The sequence below is a fragment of the Wolffia australiana genome, chromosome 12, assembly GCF_029677425.1.
Source record: "Wolffia australiana isolate 7733 chromosome 12, ASM2967742v1".
Classification (NCBI taxonomy): domain Eukaryota; kingdom Viridiplantae; phylum Streptophyta; class Magnoliopsida; order Alismatales; family Araceae; genus Wolffia; species Wolffia australiana.
In genome coordinates, this window is record NC_135846.1 from 13,830,243 (window position 1) to 13,849,349 (window position 19,107).

The following is a 19,107-nucleotide window of genomic DNA, read 5'->3' on the forward strand; positions in this document are numbered from 1 at the left end:
GACGTCTCTGCGGTGAAAGCCCAAAAGGCTTCTGAATCTGCGTCTCTCCCTCTAGTATCCTTCGGTCGATCTCTTGCCTCAAGTATCACGTTGAAATCTCCACCTAACAACATGGGGCATCCACTGAACGTGTTTGTTAACTCGGCTAGCTCCGTCCATAATTCCCTTCTGCGCTGGACATAGTTGGGCGATAAATCGAGGTTACGACCAGTTCAAGATTGTCGCTCGGTCGCTTCAATTTGGCTGCTGCGGCAAACTATCCTGTCCACGTAGCCACTTTTGAGAACATGGCCTCGTTCCATGCTACCACCACCCCCCAGACCGTCCGTCCGCATTGACTACTATAAAACCCTCAAGAAATCCTCTGCCTACTGTATTCCACTCCCTTGGCTCACAGTGCTCCAGCATGGTCTCCTGTAAGCACGCCACCGAAGCCCCCCACTCTCTGAGGTAGCCTCCCACCACTCGACGTCTACCTTTGTCCCGGAGACCACGGACGTTCCATGAGATGCACTACATGGTAAACGTTCTTCAACCCCTTTGCTGCCCAGTGACAGCTTCAGTCCTACTATTGCCGCCAACACTTTAGCACGGGCTCTTCAGTCTTAAGAGGAATCTTCTGCCGTTTCATGTTGTAGCATGCCAGATTCTATGGTCTCATTACTGGACATGCACATGATCTCCTTGCCTTTCCCCCGGGGCTCAGCTTGCCCCTTCTTACTACACTCTGCTTTGGGGTTGCTTTTCGTCCCATTCTAGTAGCATTCGCCCGCTTCTACCCGCCTTTGCCCATGCAACAATTTTTTTCTCATGGTGGATACCAAGTTTTTTGCGTTTGTATACAAAGCTAGTCAAACCTTGTTCTCCCTTTTTGCTTTGCTGGGGGGAGGGGGGGTGTTTGCTCTGCTGCTTTCCGTGGATACCAAGCTAACCAAAAATCATAGAACATTGAATACCTTGCCTGATTATTGTTTAATCCATATCCATAGGTTTCTAAGTCATGCATCCCTCTCTGGACTCCAAATTTTTGTTCCTTTCCTATCTCAAGTGAAGTGCATGTCCTTTCTAACATTTGATGAACCATACTGATCTAGTTTTGGGAAATTTCTAACAGGTTTCTAGTTGTTTACGATCTTTTTTACTTTGACATCCTTGGCCATATTCCTGTGCTGATCGCCCAATGTTTTGTCACGTGGTCCTTTTCTTTAACACCATTAGTGGTGTGAATTGGGTTCATCTTATGAAAGACTACTACGCATTATATCCTATCTTCCGCTTTTTCTTTCCTTCTTTATAATTATCTTCATCTATCATAAACCCATCTTATATTTGAAAAAACACAACCACTAATAAGCGATTGACAAGGATGATGAACCAGCACAGTGGGGAAAATACTGACATCTTCCTGGGAGAGTGATACACCTTGCATTTGTGTATCCTGACTTCTCTTCTTGAATCATATTTTGTGTAGATTAATATCCATGATCCTGAACTTCTTGTTCTCCTTAGACAGGCTCTCTATCACAAAAAGGAAACCCATAACCCCAGGACTTACACTGTTCCTAGATCCACTAACAGAGTGGTTCTTTCTTCTCCTTATTGAGGAAGAAATCTGATCATCTATTTTGATTACGTTTCTTTAACCCCCACTCCAAAATTTTAGAAACATTTAGAGCAATTTTGCGATAAAGAAATTTAGAAGCTCTTGAAGAATACTAAAATTATTGCACAAAGAAAGAAGAAAACAATTTGAATTGATTTTTCATCATATGAAAAATGTGATTTAAGTATAGATGAGGTAGAAAATACCTCTGAAACCTACCACGTCCAACAGCATCAAGAATGCTTTTTAATTTTTCCAATACAGTATCCAAATGTGAGGAGGCAACCTAGACATCTTAAATCATAAGTTTCCTGGGAATCAATTATTAATTCATAATAATAATGCAGGTTCCACATACCAAGCCCATGCCTTTTGCAAGACCAAGTCGATTAGCTGGAACATAAATCTTTGCATTCGTATACATGACGTCTATTTTCTCTCGTACATATGCTCTATCATCAACCTTCTGAAGAAGGATCCCCAAACATCTGAAAAAGCAGTTAAAGTAGCATAACAAAGAGTGTCAGTCCACTATTCAATAATACAAGGAGTACTCATTAATTTTCCAAGTAGAATACTCTGAAGATATTGAAGTAGCCCAGGAATAAGAGTCATTTAATCCGGCCAGTCTTTAGTGCCCTAGAAATAGAGCATAGACATAGGGAAAAGGCTCTTGAACGGATTCAAAGGCTGAAGGGCCTTCGCAGAACAAGAGACCTGGTACAATCTGAAGGGTGACAGAGAAGATGTGACAGTGGATGGGCCAGGAGTAGCAAGGAGACAGACTAAGGCTTTGGTGTGACAATGATTAATCAGAAAATTTGCATCAGAGCTCCTAAAATTTGCATGGCTATCTCTCCATACAGACACATGATAACCCATCGATATAGAAATTGTCAAAAGAGGGGAAAAGGGACTTCGACTTCTTGGAGGTTGTTCAACACGGTGGGATCCAAGATTTGTGGGCAGTGAGCCACTTGGCACTCAAAATGAAGGATCCGGTGTACTATTCTGGATACAAAAAGGCATCATTGCAGGAGAGTGAACTCTCAATCATGAGATTGAGAGTCTCTAAATAATCTTGGGGAAGGTGAAGCATATTACATTAATTCAATGTATTGGTTTTTTTTAAAATCAAAAAAGGTGGTCACCCGAACAAATCGGTAACCACCTGCCAAATATATAAGTACACATGGTTCGAGCCCTAGGGCTCTATTACATGTATACATTTGCCTCTTCCCTTTTCATTCCCGTCACAAGGAGAACCATGACGCTATGAGACATTCTATATCATGGGCAAGCCCGTCTGAAGAGGCCTCCCCCGCTCGGAAGATCACCTCATTTCTGTGTAGCCAGATTCCCAGAGCACTGTCAGCGCTCGACCCCCCACTTCTCTATGTCCGGGACCGGTCCTCTGCATGGACTCCCAAAAGGCCTCTTCTGATGACGTGTTCACCGCCAACTGTCCTTGGGCGGCCCAAAATGTGCGTGCGAAGGGCATCCAAAAAATAAATGATTACAATCTTCGTCATCTCTCGTGCACAACATGCATACCGTCGGGCATCTGGATACATCCTCTTGAGAAAGACGCAGGTTATCAATCTCTTTCGTAGCAAGAGCCACCCAAAAATCTTGACCTTAAGCGGAACCTTAAGATGCCAGATGGCTCGACATGCCTGGATCATATTTTTGTCTTCCTCGTTGCCCTGTCGGATCCGTGCATAGGCTTTCCCTACTGAGAAAGGAGCTCTTGTCCAATCCCAACCATCTGATCCCCCGGGTTAGGGCGGATCCGATTTAGAGCTTGTTGCAAGCCCAAGAAATCAGTTAGTCGTTGGTCTGACAAGGCAACTTCAACCCTCGGATTCCAGGTACTGTCCCAGCATTCACCTATTGTAGCCTCGGGTCATTACGGAATGCTTCTCGCAAGGGGCCATCTAGCATATGTAATGAATTCAAACGATGGACTCTTAGAGTTTGCTTAGTGAACCCTCTCTCTTCAATCCCTGTCTTTCTTGGTAATGTTGGGATCAGGACCTCTTTTTAGTTAGTTTTTTTGTCCTATTTACCCTCTCTTCCTCTTCCAATCTATAACCAATATTCATTGAATCCCTACTTCTCTTGACTTACCCTTGATCTCCCCTATTCAAATCTAGAATAGCAACAATGGTGCTAGAGCAGTTAGTTTTGGAGATAGTTATGGAAGTTAAATGAGAAATTTGTAATATCCTTCACTGCTGCCAAAATATATGGGGAGAAGATCAAGGTTGCAAACTCTGCGTAAACCAGTATCCACCTACAGTGAAACTACTGTGGCACACTCAAGCACCACCAACTCTCTCCATCTCCGATTAATCTTTACCTCAACCACAATCATGACCATTCCCTCTTCCATCATCTCTAAAGGTGGAGCTAGTTCTTTTGGTCTTATTACTATTTTACCCCATTTTGTTTAATATTGTGGTTATGTCCTTATACAACCATTTTCTTGGCAAATGATTCCAACCTCCCTTCGCCCATTCAATCTGACCAAAAAACTTCTGAGCTGCTGGGAAGGCTCCGTCAAGAAACTCTTGTATGACTTGCGCACTCTTACCCAACCATATTTATCTAATAAGAAGCACTTGAAATAACACAAACTTTAATTAAACCCCCCATTAAAAAATCAAATTTTAAAATAAACACATTATACACTCAAATTCTATAACATTTAAATTCCCACCATCATCGTACTACTTTTCAAATATCAAATATCAGACCATAATGAAGTAACTTAACAAATTGCAACTCATACCATATCGAATTTACCTGTGAAGCAGTGCAGAATGTTCATCCTCTCCGGAGTAAAGCTCATAATGTCTCACAAATGAGTCTCCCAACTGAATGACCCATTCTGGTTCATGCACAACATCCAAGGACTCTGCAAGAAACTGATGAGCACCCAACTGAGACAAGTGTCCGACAATTTCTGCCCCCCTCTCAGAATCCTAGCAGCTAAAGATAAAACAGAAATGAAAAAGAACCCCATTGCTATCACACTAGAAATTAGTAACATTTTTTTCACAAAGATAGTGGGAAAGGTCACACGAGATCTGTTATCCTTCCTATATGATCAAGTACAAGAAAACTACAAATACACCCCGTTTAACAAATGCCCAATACATTGGCTCTAATTTAATCAAATTTCATAAGGTCATACACACAAAATGAGATACTTACATATTATGGAGACATAAACACAGAAAAAGAATACAAGGTCATTGGAACCGGAACAGGAAAATAGAAAAGGCAGAAAAAATGAAATGAAAATCAATCCAAACTAGGTATTTTTTTCTTGAAATAAAACGAAGTAGATTATTGGCAGTCACCATCTCCAAAATATGATGAACACACCGCGGAAGAATTTAGAATTAGTACAATTGAACAATCCTTCACTCCGAAAGAATTCAAGAAAAATGGTCTCGATAACTTCATTTGGCATCAAGATCATCAAAAATATCGTGAGCGGAGATCCCTTGAATTTTTGGAAATCAAGAGCCCAGTGGTGGATAAAGGACAAAGGGATCGTGCAAAGCAATTCAATATAAGCAGCCATTCAAAATAAAACAAACGCACATCATCAATCAAAATTAAAACAGTCGTTAATTATGCAAAAACTAGAGTTTGCAATTACACGGAATTCAAAGTTTGTTGCATACATTAAGAACCATTTCATCCCATTTTTCTTGGTATGTCAAGTCCTGCTTCAAGTCTGCGGGATCACTGATGTATGATTTCATCTTCGGGACCTGTTCATTCATCAACATGAAAGACAATGAGGAATTCATAAAACGATTCGTGCAGATCGGAATGACTGCAACTATCAACGTTTTATCCTAAACCCATTCAAAACATTAAAGGCATCTGTGACATTAATAGTGTCAAAATATTAGTTGTGCATATGTTTTCATGCAGTATATCAATATTAATTTTCTTTCTATTAACTTCTTTCTCCTAAGCTGTCTTTTTGCTTCAGTAAATTATTAATGAATGACAGTTTGAGCATTAACATGGTGAGGGTTACTGCTCTGATAAGGACTTCAGCCAGATTATTGGGGGTCAAAATGATGTAGACAAACTACGGAGAAACATATCAACTAGAAGGAATAAGATCATTCAAAAGAAGGGCAACAGGAAGAGGCTACAATTTAAGGTGCCTGCACTGCAAAGAAGAAGTTTAAGATTCTATGAATTGGTTGATGCGGTGACGGGGCTGGAGCCTGGGAGATCCTCTAGGGATCATAGAAAATGAAATCGATTCAAATGACTCATTTCACTCTTATTTGTTGATTGAAGGCATTATATATCCACATTGGCGCAGAATTTTACTGAGCCAATCCTGGGAGCATATTAACTAGTATCAGAGCCCACCAATCCTTCAATATTCGACATGTCAGAAACCAACGCAAAGAGTGACAGCTCATTCAGGATCCATCCTAAATGAGTGACGTCCTAGACACGAGAGAGAACAGAACGCCTAACAGCTTATCTTGAGAAACCAACACCAGAGAATTGGCATGAAAAGAACTCTTGCTTCATAAGAGACAGCCTGGAAATCTTTCAAGGTACTCTTCCAATCTGTAGATCATTTTTTCATGTTTCATCATCAGCACAATAGAGAGAGACATCATCTTGACCCATTACATCTGGGCAACTCTGATATGATCCCATGCTTCAATAGGCCCTGTTAAAAATAAAAATTTGGGCCAGGCCATAGGTGCAAAAGGATCTGAATCTTTTTTTCTTTTGGAAACAAATAAAAGGCAGTCACCCGACGAGTCGGTAACCACCCGAGAAGTACATGAGCCCTAGAGCCCGTATGATACTTGCTTAACTACTCTCTCTATTCCCCCCTCGCGGAACCATGCCGCAATGAGGTTGTCGACCTCATGGGTAAGTCCATCCAGTGAGGCCTGCCTCCCCCTGAAAACCACATCGTTTCGATATAGACATATACCCCAGAGCCCCTTTCCTTTTTTCGTCTATTTGCATTTATTTGCATGGATTCCCCAAAAGGCCTCAGCTGATGTCATATTGATTCTGAGATGTGTTTGAGTAGCCCAAGTTGATCGTGCAAAAGGGCATGCAAAGAACAGATGGTCACAGTCCTCTTCTCCTTGCGTGCAAAAGATACAAATCATCAGTATCTCAGGGTACAACCATTTCAGGAAGGCGCAAGTCATTAGTCTCTTGCGGTACAGTAGCCACCCGGAGATCTTTACCTTTAGGGGGGCTTTTAGGCGCCATATAGCTTGGCATGTCGATATGGTCATTTGGTCCTCATTCCCTTGGCAGATCCTTCTATAGACTTCTTTGACTGAAAAAGGGGCATTATTCCAAACCGAACCGTCCTTTGCTCCTAAACATGGTCGGATGTGGTGTAAGGCATGCTGTATGTCCATGAATTCAGCTACCCTTTGGTCTGACAAAGAACCATCAATTTCTGGGTTGCAAATGTTGTCCCAACATTCGCCCATTGTGGCCTCAGGATTTCGGGCGAGCGCAAATAACTGCGGATATGTATCACAAAGGGGGCTGCATGGTGCCCATTTGTCTACCCAGAAGCGAATTATAGCGCCGTTTCCTAGCCTGGCTGAGTAAAACTCATGAACTTGGGGGAAAATTAGGCGAAGGCCTTGCCAGAAGGGTGATGCCCCTCTGATTGGGGTTGTTTTATCCTCCCAATTCAAACCCCGACTGTATCCCGCAACATCTGGATGACGAGGTCCTCATTGGGTTGCATGAGCCTTGTCACCCATTTAGTTAGTAATGCAATGTTCATACATGGTAAGTGCAAGACTCCTAGCCCCCGTTGACTGGTGGCTCTATAGACAGTGTACCATGCGACTGGTGACTTGTGGTCTGATTCTACGCTTTTCTAGAAGAACAGTCTCATCAGGCTTTCTAATCTTTGACTAATGCCAACTCGCATTTTGAAAGTGGAGAGATAGAAGATGGGGATTGTGTTATGACCCACTAAGCCCACTAGGGGCATTATCATCTTTCTATATTTCCTTGAGGTTTCCTTTAAGTATGTAGCCCTCCTTGTTGGAGGGCAGGACATGAATCATTGAGTTGTTTTGCTTCTAGTAGTTTCTCTTCTCCCCCTCGACGACGTCCACTCCGTTGAGTCCTCCGGTAACGTCCACTCCACCGTCTCCTTGACCGCTCGTGACCCTTCGGCGACGTCCACTCCGCCCCTGGTTATCCCGTCTTCGATACGATCCTGGCTTGGATTGTATCAGATTGCTGACAGTACTGACTTCAGTAGAACTAACCGGCCCCCCCTAGACAGAACCTTGGCTTTCCAACCTTCCAGACGTCTTTCAACTTTCTCTATCACCGGTTGCCAATCCGCTTTCGACAACCTCCCATTAGTCAATGGCAAGCCCAAATATCGCATAGGAAGACTGCCAATTGGTGTACCTAGTGCCCCAGCGCACTGCGTCTCCTCCTCCCGAGATAGCCCACTGCTCACGAAAGCTGACTTGGCTCGATTGATTGGTAGACTCGAGTACTGTGGAACGATTTTTTGCTTCTTCCTCTCCACCTTCTATAAAGAAGGTGGTTTCGACCGCGTACTGCAATAGCAGTATCCCCTCTGGAAAGATAGGTGTCTGGTATCCCCTTAGGAGGCCATGTGCGCAAGCTATATTCGTTCATGTGGCGAGTGTGTCTGCAGCTAACACGAAGAGTAGAGGAGCAAGTGGGCATCCTTGTCTCACCACCCTTTGTGATTGTATCCACCCGCCTTCTGGCCTTCCGTTCACCAACACTGAAAAGGAATGTGATGTAATGCATCTTTTCCACCCACCTCATCCATTCACTAGGGAAGCCTCTCCATTTCACTGATGCCCAAAGAAAGCCCCAGTCTAATGTGTCGTACGCCTTAGCAAAATCAACCTTCCACATGAACCCTTTGGTCCCATGCCTTTTCCATGCTGTTAATATCTCTCCTGCTGCAACTGCTATCGACCAGTAAGCGACTTGGTATGAATGCTGATTGGGAGGATCCATCGAGATCCCTGATCACCTCTCTCAGCCTGTTCGCCAGAACCTTTGCAACGATTAAGTATATGGAGTTGGACAAGGTGATTGGCCTAAAGTCCTCAATTGTTTCCGCACCAATCTGCTTTGGCTGTAGAAACAAATATGCCTTGTTTAATTTTTCCATACTACCTGACCCATGTCGAAACACATCTAGCGTGGCCATCACATCAGATTTCACCCTCTCCCAAAAGTCTTTGTAGAAGAAAACTGGCAGGTCGTGTGGGTCTGAATCTTAATATGGTTCTATAAAAAGATGTTGACCCAGATTTTTTAAAGAAAAGAGGGATGGTCACTAGCAAACGGTGATCAATCAAATTTTAATAATATATATCAACGTGAATTACATGACCGACGGAAATGGTCCTGTCGAGCTTCAATCCCTCTGAAATCAGAATGAAACACGGCTCTTCACATCATGTAAGATGTTCTGCGTCAAAATCATCATGTAAGACAATGTCTGTCATTCACAACACCACAAACCAACCTCATTGTGGTGTAGCCATATCGCCCATAATACCACGATGACCCTTCCTCATCTCATACATCCCCTGCACTAGCCTCCCTGATCATGTCCCGACAGGCCCTCATCAGAAGCAACATCCACCTCAGAGAGCTTCTGCAGACTTCAACAATGCATAGGGTTCTCGATGGAGACTATTGGAGGTATAATTGCCAAGTTAGAAGAGCCCTGTTCTCACCCCATAGAGTTCACCAAATTGGTGGAACTCAATTTCTCGTACACGGCGAGAGGAGTGGACCACCAGAAATGGAATATGAAGATATTGATGAATCAACGCCACTTATAGCCCCATGGCCAAACCCAGATCCAAGTATCACTAGGAAGCCCAACTCACAATCAGCCCGCGCAGGAAACGAGAAATAGAAGAGATGAGTCTCTATGCTAGAGCCACAACTAGAGGGCCTTTAATGCAGGAGTTGGCTCGAGGCAATGAAACAAGCAACATCATCCTTCGCCGGGTTAAGTTCAAGGGCAACAGTCAGACAAATCTTGCACCAAACAAGGGGAATCTGGATCCCTAGGACTAGGGGGGACAGGCTAAATTCGGGAGAACTGAGCTACACCATCTCAACTCCCCGCAACCTTTGGGCCCAACATATAGCAACAAATCCTCAAGTTGGGTGGCCAAAGTGCCTCGCGTGCAGACGTCACAACAACCTGACAGAGGGACCCAAACAAACAGGGACAAAGACTAGACATGACACTGTTTCTGCCGCCTCACGAGGGGACATTTCGCCCAGGATTGCAGGGAACCTCTAACAAGCAGGCATTGGAGGGGATTTGGACATTGCCAATACTCCTGCCCACGGGCTGGCCACAAAGAAACAAGAAAGGTGATCCCATAGAGTCAAAGAGCAAGGACAGGACAAACAGATCCCAATGGAAGATTCTGAGATGGCAGACAGGTCAGACAAAGGTACTCATTACTCCAAGATTGCCTACAGGGCAAAGTGTCGAGAGGCCCTTGAGATTTTGAAGAAATCAAGAGTGGGCTATAGAAGAATTTTCCGCAGCTAGGAGAAGCAGATCTTTGGAGACTAGACACAGGAGCCCTCGTGTTACAGGGTTTGTCAATGGCATCATATGTGTCTGTATGTGGCTGAACACAACCAGTCAGCAGAATTGGATTAATCAGATGGCGCTGAGTATTACCAAGGGACTAGAGATCGTACAATGAGTCACAGACAGCCATCTTGGAGCTTCGCGGGATGCCAATGGGATCTCGGATATGAGATGTATGAGCCACCCTAGTTAGGCCTTTCGGCCGACTCCGCCATATTATATCGACCGGGCTGGATTCTCGGGACCTGAATCTCGTGGTACTGGAGGTTGAGGTGGCAAGGGGTCTCTCACCACCGCCCTGGCTCCCACAATGACAGCCGGAAGGTACATGCATGTTGAGGGTATCAGAACGCCATCCTTCATCGACGCCACCATCTGAGAACCAAGGAGTGGCCAAGGAAATCTATTCGGTGCAGTCGAGACACAGAATCGGGATGCCGGTTCATCATTCGAATTAGCTACCATCTAGCAATTGTCAGAAGCTTCTCTCCCAATGAAGGCCCCAAGTGAAGATCCCAACGGTATGGGGGCCTCTACCGTTGAGGGTCTCAATGAGAGCATGGCCTCTTGGGCCTCTACAAGAACACACTCACCTCACGAGGAGAATACAGGTTGGACGGCTATTGCGCCACACAACCCCCAGAAGACACGAAAGACCACAGCTGCACAAGAGGACAGGATTGTACTATTTGGCAAAGTCATTGGGGATAGACAAAAGGTGGTACGAGCGTAATAAATCTAGCGCAGTAGTGTGGCTAGTAGATGGGAAAAGAGAGAGCCTACGTTTCACAGAGTCAGAAAGAGCGGGACAAATTTCGGAACAAGGAGTAGACTGAGTGAGGCAGCCCACTATTGTCGAGAAAATCACAAAGGAGCAGAACGAGATGGGTAGGAAGGGGGCAAAGGTAGAGCATGAAGAAAAAACAATTTCCATCTGGAGAGACATGGATCGAAAAGGCAAAACGCCATTGCCGAGACGACAACAGAGATGACCACTAGTATGACAATGGCCAGCATGGGGGCTAGACGACAAGCGGAATAAGATAGGGATGCCAACCCTTGGATCGAAGCAGTATCAGATGGAACAGGATTCCAGTGGGAGAGGAGGCTGGAGGGGGCGGATATGGTCCGCCCATGAGATGCATCTCTTGGAATGTCCAGGGCCTTCCGAATGAGCGAAGAAGGGGAATTGTGGGGATATAGCTAAGCAAATGGGGAGAAAATGTTGTGAACTTGCAAGAGACTATGTTGGAACAAAAAAAGGCCAGGGATTGGAGAATTGCAGGCAGGGACTTCCTCAATTGCTTCGTGTCTGTGAATGTAGTGGGTAGATCTGGAGTGATGGTGGCGTGGAATGCGACCATTTTCTCTAAAGAAGCGTGTTGGAAGGGAAAGTTCACAGAGGCAATGCAATTAAAGAGACGAAAGGATGGTGTACAGGTGGTGGTCATCTCAGTCTACGGAGCAGTGAACCTCGTTCTTACGACATCTCTCTAGGGAGAGCTGGTAGAGATCGTTAACAAATTCCAAGGTTTTCCATTGCTGTTTGGGGACGACTTCAACATAACATTGGAGGCAGATGATACACCAAATCGCACCGGAGGATGGGACATTGGTCCAGAAGAATTTTAGGTACACATCGCAGAGGCATCTTTGAAGGAAATGGGGCTGATTGGTTGTGCATACACATGGAGGAGCATGGTAGGGCCTACAACTCTATCTTTATTGGACCGCTTCCTATGCTCAGTGGAGCTCCTACAGCTATTTCCGCTGGCGGAATCAGACTGCACCCGAATAATATGGCATTCACAAGAGAGGACCCTGTGTCCCATATACTTTAAGATGGACAGATCTTGGCTCCAGGAGGGTTTCAAGAAGGAGATCACAAGGTGGCACACAAATGGTCTACAACATGGCTCGGGAATGGTAAATCTGTCCAATAAACTTGGAGGTCTGCTAAACCACCTCAAGGACTTGTGAACCATAACTGGAAGAATAAAATACAAGGAGATCAGACACCTTAGCCCAAATCAAGATATTGGATGATCTCGAAGAAGTCAGAGTTCTCTCACAAGAGAATGAAAGAGAGCAGCAAAGACATAGAGACAGTGGCAAACGAGGATAAGGTGGAGATGGATTGGTGTCAGAGGTCAATGATTGTGGCTGAAGGAGGGCAATGCCAACACAAGATTCTTTCATCTTATCGCAAAAGAGAGAAGGCGCACCAATCAGATCTTGAGAGTGCAAGCTGGAAGCCAAGAGAAAGTAGGAGCTCAAGCCGTTGGTAGAGCACTGACCAATCATTTCAAGAATTTCTCACAGTCAGGGGCTAGATATAAATGGAGATGGAGTTGAAGAGCAGCGACTCGGTTGAATGCAGCAGAACAACGAGAACTGGTGTGCCTTCTCAGAGGCCGAAGTCCGGGCCACCATCAAGGGACTGAATGAAGAAGGCACCCGGGGCCAAATGGCCTCTCAGTTTTCCTTTATGGTGTCTTTGGGAGACAGTCAAGACATGGTAACGACCACATTAGAGGAGTTTCGCCAAGTAAATTTTGGACTGGAAAAAAATAAGCCGAACTTAATAGGTATTGTTCCTAAAATGCCAAGGAGCCACTAGAATGGGAGACTTTCTATCAATAGCATTGTCCAACTCCATGGATAATGAAGATGATACCACTTTTTCATCGAGGGGTCTGACGAGGAGGCTAAGAACCAATCAATCCTGCTAGATCTATTCGTGGATTGCCCTGGTCTACACATTAACCATGCCAAGTCAACCTTTGTTGGCTCTGGGTTACCGGAAGAGGAGGAAGCCCTTTGTTCCAATGCCTTTGGGGGAACCTGGCGGTAATTTACCCATGGAATATCTGAGCCTACCACTGACAGCAGGTCGTATTAAGACCATCAACTGATAACCGGTACCAGAGAAGGTAGAGCAGAAATTAGAGGGGTGGCAAGGCAGAGTACTGTCAAGGGGGGACGATTGGTGTTGTTGCGACACCTGCTTTCTGTGATACCCATTTTCTATCTCTCAATGTTAAAGGTTCTAGTGGGGGTTGGTAAGCACTTGGAAACTATGATGTGAAGGTTCTAATGGAAAAGCTCAGGATTGGAGGAGGGCTGGCAGATGGCCCTTGTATCATGGGACATAGTGTGCAGACCAATCAGCTTGGGGGAATTGGGAGTGTTGAAAATGCAAGATTTAAACATAGCGTTATTGGCGAACTGGGTGAGCAGGCTAATGGGACCAGATATAGACATGGTTACAAGGATTGCAAAGGACATCAATGGATCTAGCTTGGACTGGGAAAGTAATGTGGCTCTAGTCTGTCGGTCATCTGCTTTCTGGCAAGGAATGAGGCAGGTGTTTCCTCATGTCCGAGAATTCATCAAAGCCAAGCAGGGGAACGGCACATCATTTCATTCTTGACTCGAAGCATGTTTGGGTCTGGGAACACTCAAATCAGAATTCCCCCACTTCATTGCACTTGAATGGACCCCTCAAGCAAGTTTGGGAATGCTGGGACTAGTGATTGTCCAACCGATATCCGTCCGATATCCGATATCCGGAAAAAAATCGCACGGTGTCTGATATCGGATATCGGATATCAGTCGATATCCATCCTTTAGGTCTAGACGGATATCGATGAAGGATATCAAGGGGGAAGGGACGAAATGGTTATCGGATACCGGATATCGGAACCGGTATCCGGATATCGATATCCGGTATCAACAGGAAAAATAAATTTTATCATCACATTCAATGACTAATGTACATCGATTGTATGCTTTTGATGTATTTTCAACCTCAGTTAATATATAGAGTGCAAGATTTTTAGTTTCTTCCATATGGGATAACAGGATTCGAAGTTTAATGTAAACTCTGAATCCTGTTATCCCACATGGAAGAAATTAGAAATTTTGCTCTGTATATATTAAATGAGTCAGACTATACATTAAATGATAAAATTATATTTTAATCTATAGTCGCTATATTTAAAGCACCTAATATATGTTGGTTATTCATTATATTAACACATCGTCCAATAAAAAGAGCTGAAAATTTCTATTTTCTTCCATATGGGACAAAAGGATTTGGAGTTAAATGTTAAACTCCGAATCTTGTTATCCCATATGGAAGAAATTGAAAAGATTCAGCTGTATATATTAAACAAGCCACTTAATCAATAAAAAAGCTCCCCAAATATCATCTTTCCCACGTTGATCCATTGTAACCGCTGAATAATTATGGGTTAGTTTTATTTTGAAATATCTGCTCTAACTTGGATATCGAAATCCGATACCCACGCTCGATATCCGATATCGTTATCCTTCTCAAGAGACGGAGGCAGATGACGACATCGAGACGGATACTGATACCAGATATTGGTACTGTAGCAACCGATATCCGATATCAGTATCTGATATCCAGATATCAAAAAAACGGATACCAAAAATTTGATTTTCGGTATCCGGTACAGCATCCGTCCCAATACCGTCATCCGATATCGGTATCGGGACGGGAGAATTCTTGCTGGGATGGCCCATGGACCCCAAACCTCGCAGACACCTTGTCCAACCAAAGAACAGAAGAATATATGAGGCTGCAGCAGCTCTTAATCCACCTCCGCCAACTAGGAGGAACAAAGGACAGGTGGGAGTGGATAGGCACACCATTCTCTATTCGAGATGCCTGTGCGAGACTCTTCCACTGACATAGCGTAAGGCCCGAGGATCCACCACGCATGCCGCATCATATGGAGACAAAAACTCCCCCTTAAGGTTAGATTTTTTTGTTGGCTGCTGCTTCGGTGAAGACTAGTGACAAAGCTCAACAAAAAGAGATGGCTCCCAGATGTCTACACGGAATGTGCTCTTTTGCCAGTGGCGAAGAAGACTATGGCCATTTTTTCTTCGATTGCCTGTTTGCCCAAGTTATGTGGACCCATCAGCCAATCCCAGGGATGTATGTCTCCTCAAAGGAGGCCTTTTGCGCCTCCGTACAAGCCGGCCCACATAGGGGCGAGAGGGGCCTGGTCGACCTTTTGCAGTACTTTGGGCATTATGGCTGCACAAGAATGAAGTAATCATCAAGGGACAGGAAGCCTTGATGTATGTTGTTGTATAAGCGGTGGTGTGTTTTACCTCCGTATGATTTAAAGGCCCATTGCCAAGACACGGAGTAGCTATATAGGGTATTTTTGTACTTAATGTTCATCTTTATATCACCACGGGAGGGTCACTGATTTTGTGTGATCTCTCCTCTCTTTCTTCAACAGAAAAATCCTTAGAGTTCCATGGCCATGTCCTCCTACCCCATAATCCTCCCCACCCATTTTCCCAGAGATGCTTTGATCAGTGTAGCGCCCCCAGCCCTCCTTTGCACTACAGTCCGCAACCATGAAGAAGTTGACCCACAAAGAAGAGATAGACAAGATACAAGGAAAGTATTGTCCCCCTAGAGGCATTACAAACTTTCAAGAATAGACATTACAATTATCATGATACATTCTGATTCATCAGGGAGAATCCAGTTTCATAGGAGAATAGACAGTGGATGATAAGACATTGGTGACATAATATATATTATATGATCTGTACTATACAACCACGATAAAATTAAAATAAAATATGTTTGAATCTCTATTACCTCATCTTGCCAAAACAGCGCCATATTCTTAGGGAAGAGTGCCCCAAGGTTACAAAAAACCTGCAAAATGTAGCAACATAACTATTGGAGAAATATAAACATTTCTGAAATTCATCATAATTTAACTATCGGTTTTCATTACTATCTAAGAAACAATAGAAAGCTGAATTTATTATGGTGTGTCCCATATAATGGGTTCAGCCCATTTATGTTTTCCCCTACTCTCTCCTATGACTACTAGAATTTTTGAACGAATGAACTCGCAGATTTTCAACAATATGCAAATTCTTTTATCGATCACAGGAACCAAGAGGACTAGACGATAAAGGCATGTGACTTCAAACTGACATGTCAAGCGACAATCCAAAAAAAAACACAAAAAACATTCTTAACAAGGTGGGAAAGATATTGCTGAAATTTAAACTTTTCACTGGCAAAACACTTAAAAGATTTCCCTTAAATCTTTAGCTTCTGTAAATGGATTTACAAGTAGATACGCCCAAACAATAAAGTGAAAAGACCTGAGTCCCAACTGGCAACCAATCATCTATTTGTATTGTCTTCAATCAAAGACAAAGTTTCTGAACTCCACAAAAAATAGAATGATAAAATAAACAAAGAAAATTATCCACGGACCTTTCATCTAAGATGCAGAGGAAATCAGACTAAAATTTACGAAACATTAAGGTTACAGTCAAACACGTGTACCAACCGTCAAGATCTGATGCGCCAACTGCCCTTTTGAGAGAGGATTGTGCAAAAGAACCACCAAGCGCGCAAAAAGATCCTGCAGAACAGGGCTTAAAGTTGTAATCAAATTAGAATGCAATAGTACAAGGAAAATGGACTTACGACAGGAGCTGGAAGATCAATCTGAGCGCTTGAATCTGTTGGCATTAAACTGGGAAGAGGTAACTTACGCTTACTAAGTTCAGAGAGGCATTTACAGACCTCCAAACATGAAAAGAAGAGACAAGATTATGAATTATTGACATGCAAAAAGCAAAAGCAGAGTCAAATCCAAAGAGAAACAAGGAAGTCTCTACCACGGCCACAGCACCAGTATATTTTCGTGGAAGGATGAACTTCAACATGAAAGGCCAAAGTATGTGCTGGGAATATTGATCCAGGATATGATTAGGTGAAAGACTCATTATACGTCCAAAAAATTAATGTATAGTTTTCCAGCAAAGACCCAAGAGTTTACCTCCATTTCAGGAATAGTGATAGAAATTAAAAGTAAGCTCTTGTCACATATTTCCCTCAATTCTTCCACATAAACAGGGCCCAGCTCCACCTGGAAATCAAACTACTTAGACCAACACCACTTAGATACAAACATGCAAAGGATGAATTATTGGCACTGTAGAGTAAATCACCTTACGGTTCTTGTACTGGATCTGGAAAAAGGAGTTATTATTTGTGGAGACTTTATCGGATGTCTTATGAATTTTGCAATCATCATCTGATGTAGAACAACGTTGCACCAAGAACTCAATAAACAGTTCTGCAGTTTGACCACTTAAATAGCAGTGCGATGCCATTACAACGATCAGCTGACGAAAATATATGTTAGAGTACAGAAATTACAGCACTTTTCAGTTTTTGTAGGGAACTATAAGAAATCAAAAAGAACTAAATTGATCTACTGCCATAAAAGTGAGCTCTAAAATCCACTTCGGTGGAGCAATAGCAGACATGAGAGAAGAAGGTGGTGGAGATGATGACGTAGGGTAATAGAATACTCCTAGGAGTTAGGCTGCTGGAGAGATTTAAATAATATCAACCTCGATTACAGAATGGAATTCACTAGCCTTCTATGGGCAGAGAACCTTAAGAGAAATTACATAATCAAGGATATTCAAAGCACATAGAATCATAATCAAAGATATTCATATTCTCCATATTACTAATCCCCTCATGGTTTGAGGATAAAAGAAACGAGGTCTTGATTGCTATAAATTGTTTTATCAGTTCAATCAGTTTTCTAGAAAGCATAGGTAAAAATCAAGAATGGACTATTGGAAAGACAGAAAAGAGTGAGAAGTGGAAATCAATAATGTACCTCAGCAACTGCCCTTTGAACACCAAAGCTAGGCTCACTCAGTAATGATTTTGTAGTATCAATGAGCAATGTTCTTCTGTTATGCCAAGGTTCAGCCAACCTACAGTAAAAAGTTATCTTTTAATGACAACATACAAAAATATGATGTAAATGCCTGAACAACAGTCTTTCAAAAAAAAAGCATGAACAACCGTCACGATCCCATTTTACCAGTTTTTTTTCCATTCAAAACCTGCCTGAATAGATTTCTCTAACACACCCTTTATTCTATAACTTTGCATTTTTCAAACCCTCAAAAAAACTTTATGAAATGTGCTTTTGAGCACTAGGTCATGTATCAAACGATTTCCTTAATTTACTGCTCCTTATGTGAAAGTTGTCTTCGGCACAATAAAAAGGATGAACTCAATATTACTGCTCCCCAATACCCCAAAAGTGGGGCTCGGCTATGATTGCATATTTCTAATTTACGGTGGGTATGACAGTATTTTCAAGTTTTAGAGTTTCTAAACAAAATTTATTTACTACGAGAGAGAGAGAAGAGGGAGAGTGAGAGAGTGAGAGAGAGAAAGAGAGAAAGAGAGAAAGAGAGAAAGAGAGACCACATGAGAGAAGAGGGGGAATGAGAGAGAAAAAAACCAAGAGAGAGGGATAAAAAAAGACCACAAGAGACAGAAGAGGGGGACCAAGAGAGAAAGAGAGAATGTGAGAGAGAAAAGAGGGGGAACAATAGAGAAAGAGAGAATCCGAGAGAGAAAAGAGGGGGAAAAACAGAGGAAGGGAGACTGCAAGGGAGAGAAGAAGAGGAATGAGTGAGAAAAAGACACCAAGAAAGAGAGAGAAGGAGAGACTGAGAGACAGAGAGAGAGATCCAGAGAGATAAGAGGGAGAAAGAGAGAGAACAAGAGAGAGAAGAGGGGGAGAGAGAGAGGGAGGAAGAAAAAAGGGACAGAGAAACGAGGGAAAGAGAAAGAGACCAAGAGAGAGAAGAGGGAGCGAGAGAAAGAGTTTGAGAGACACCCGTAAAAACATTCATTTGTACATATAACCTTACATCCTGCAAATGAAGGTGGAGCGGAAAAGGTACTTCTTGGCTGAGTGCAGCACAACAGGAA

General features: G+C 43.2%; 1 protein-coding gene across 2 annotated transcripts in view; it reads right to left on the reverse strand.

Annotated features, from left to right (window-relative positions):
• Positions 1 to 19,107, reverse strand: part of LOC144710218 (ARM repeat superfamily protein) — a 117,395-nt gene that overhangs the window by 57,552 nt on the left and 40,736 nt on the right. For both annotated transcript variants that reach the window (XM_078583924.1, XM_078583923.1), the window contains 11 exons: positions 17,993 to 18,092; positions 17,307 to 17,483; positions 17,135 to 17,224; positions 16,974 to 17,039; positions 16,780 to 16,878; positions 16,640 to 16,714; positions 15,928 to 15,987; positions 5,302 to 5,391; positions 4,412 to 4,533; positions 1,962 to 2,091; positions 1,810 to 1,889 (listed from right to left, as the gene is read on the reverse strand). In XM_078583924.1, the coding sequence (XP_078440050.1) occupies positions 1,810 to 1,889; positions 1,962 to 2,091; positions 4,412 to 4,533; positions 5,302 to 5,391; positions 15,928 to 15,987; positions 16,640 to 16,714; positions 16,780 to 16,878; positions 16,974 to 17,039; positions 17,135 to 17,224; positions 17,307 to 17,483; positions 17,993 to 18,092 (1,089 nt within the window). The remainder of the gene's footprint in view (positions 1 to 1,809; positions 1,890 to 1,961; positions 2,092 to 4,411; positions 4,534 to 5,301; positions 5,392 to 15,927; positions 15,988 to 16,639; positions 16,715 to 16,779; positions 16,879 to 16,973; positions 17,040 to 17,134; positions 17,225 to 17,306; positions 17,484 to 17,992; positions 18,093 to 19,107) is intronic.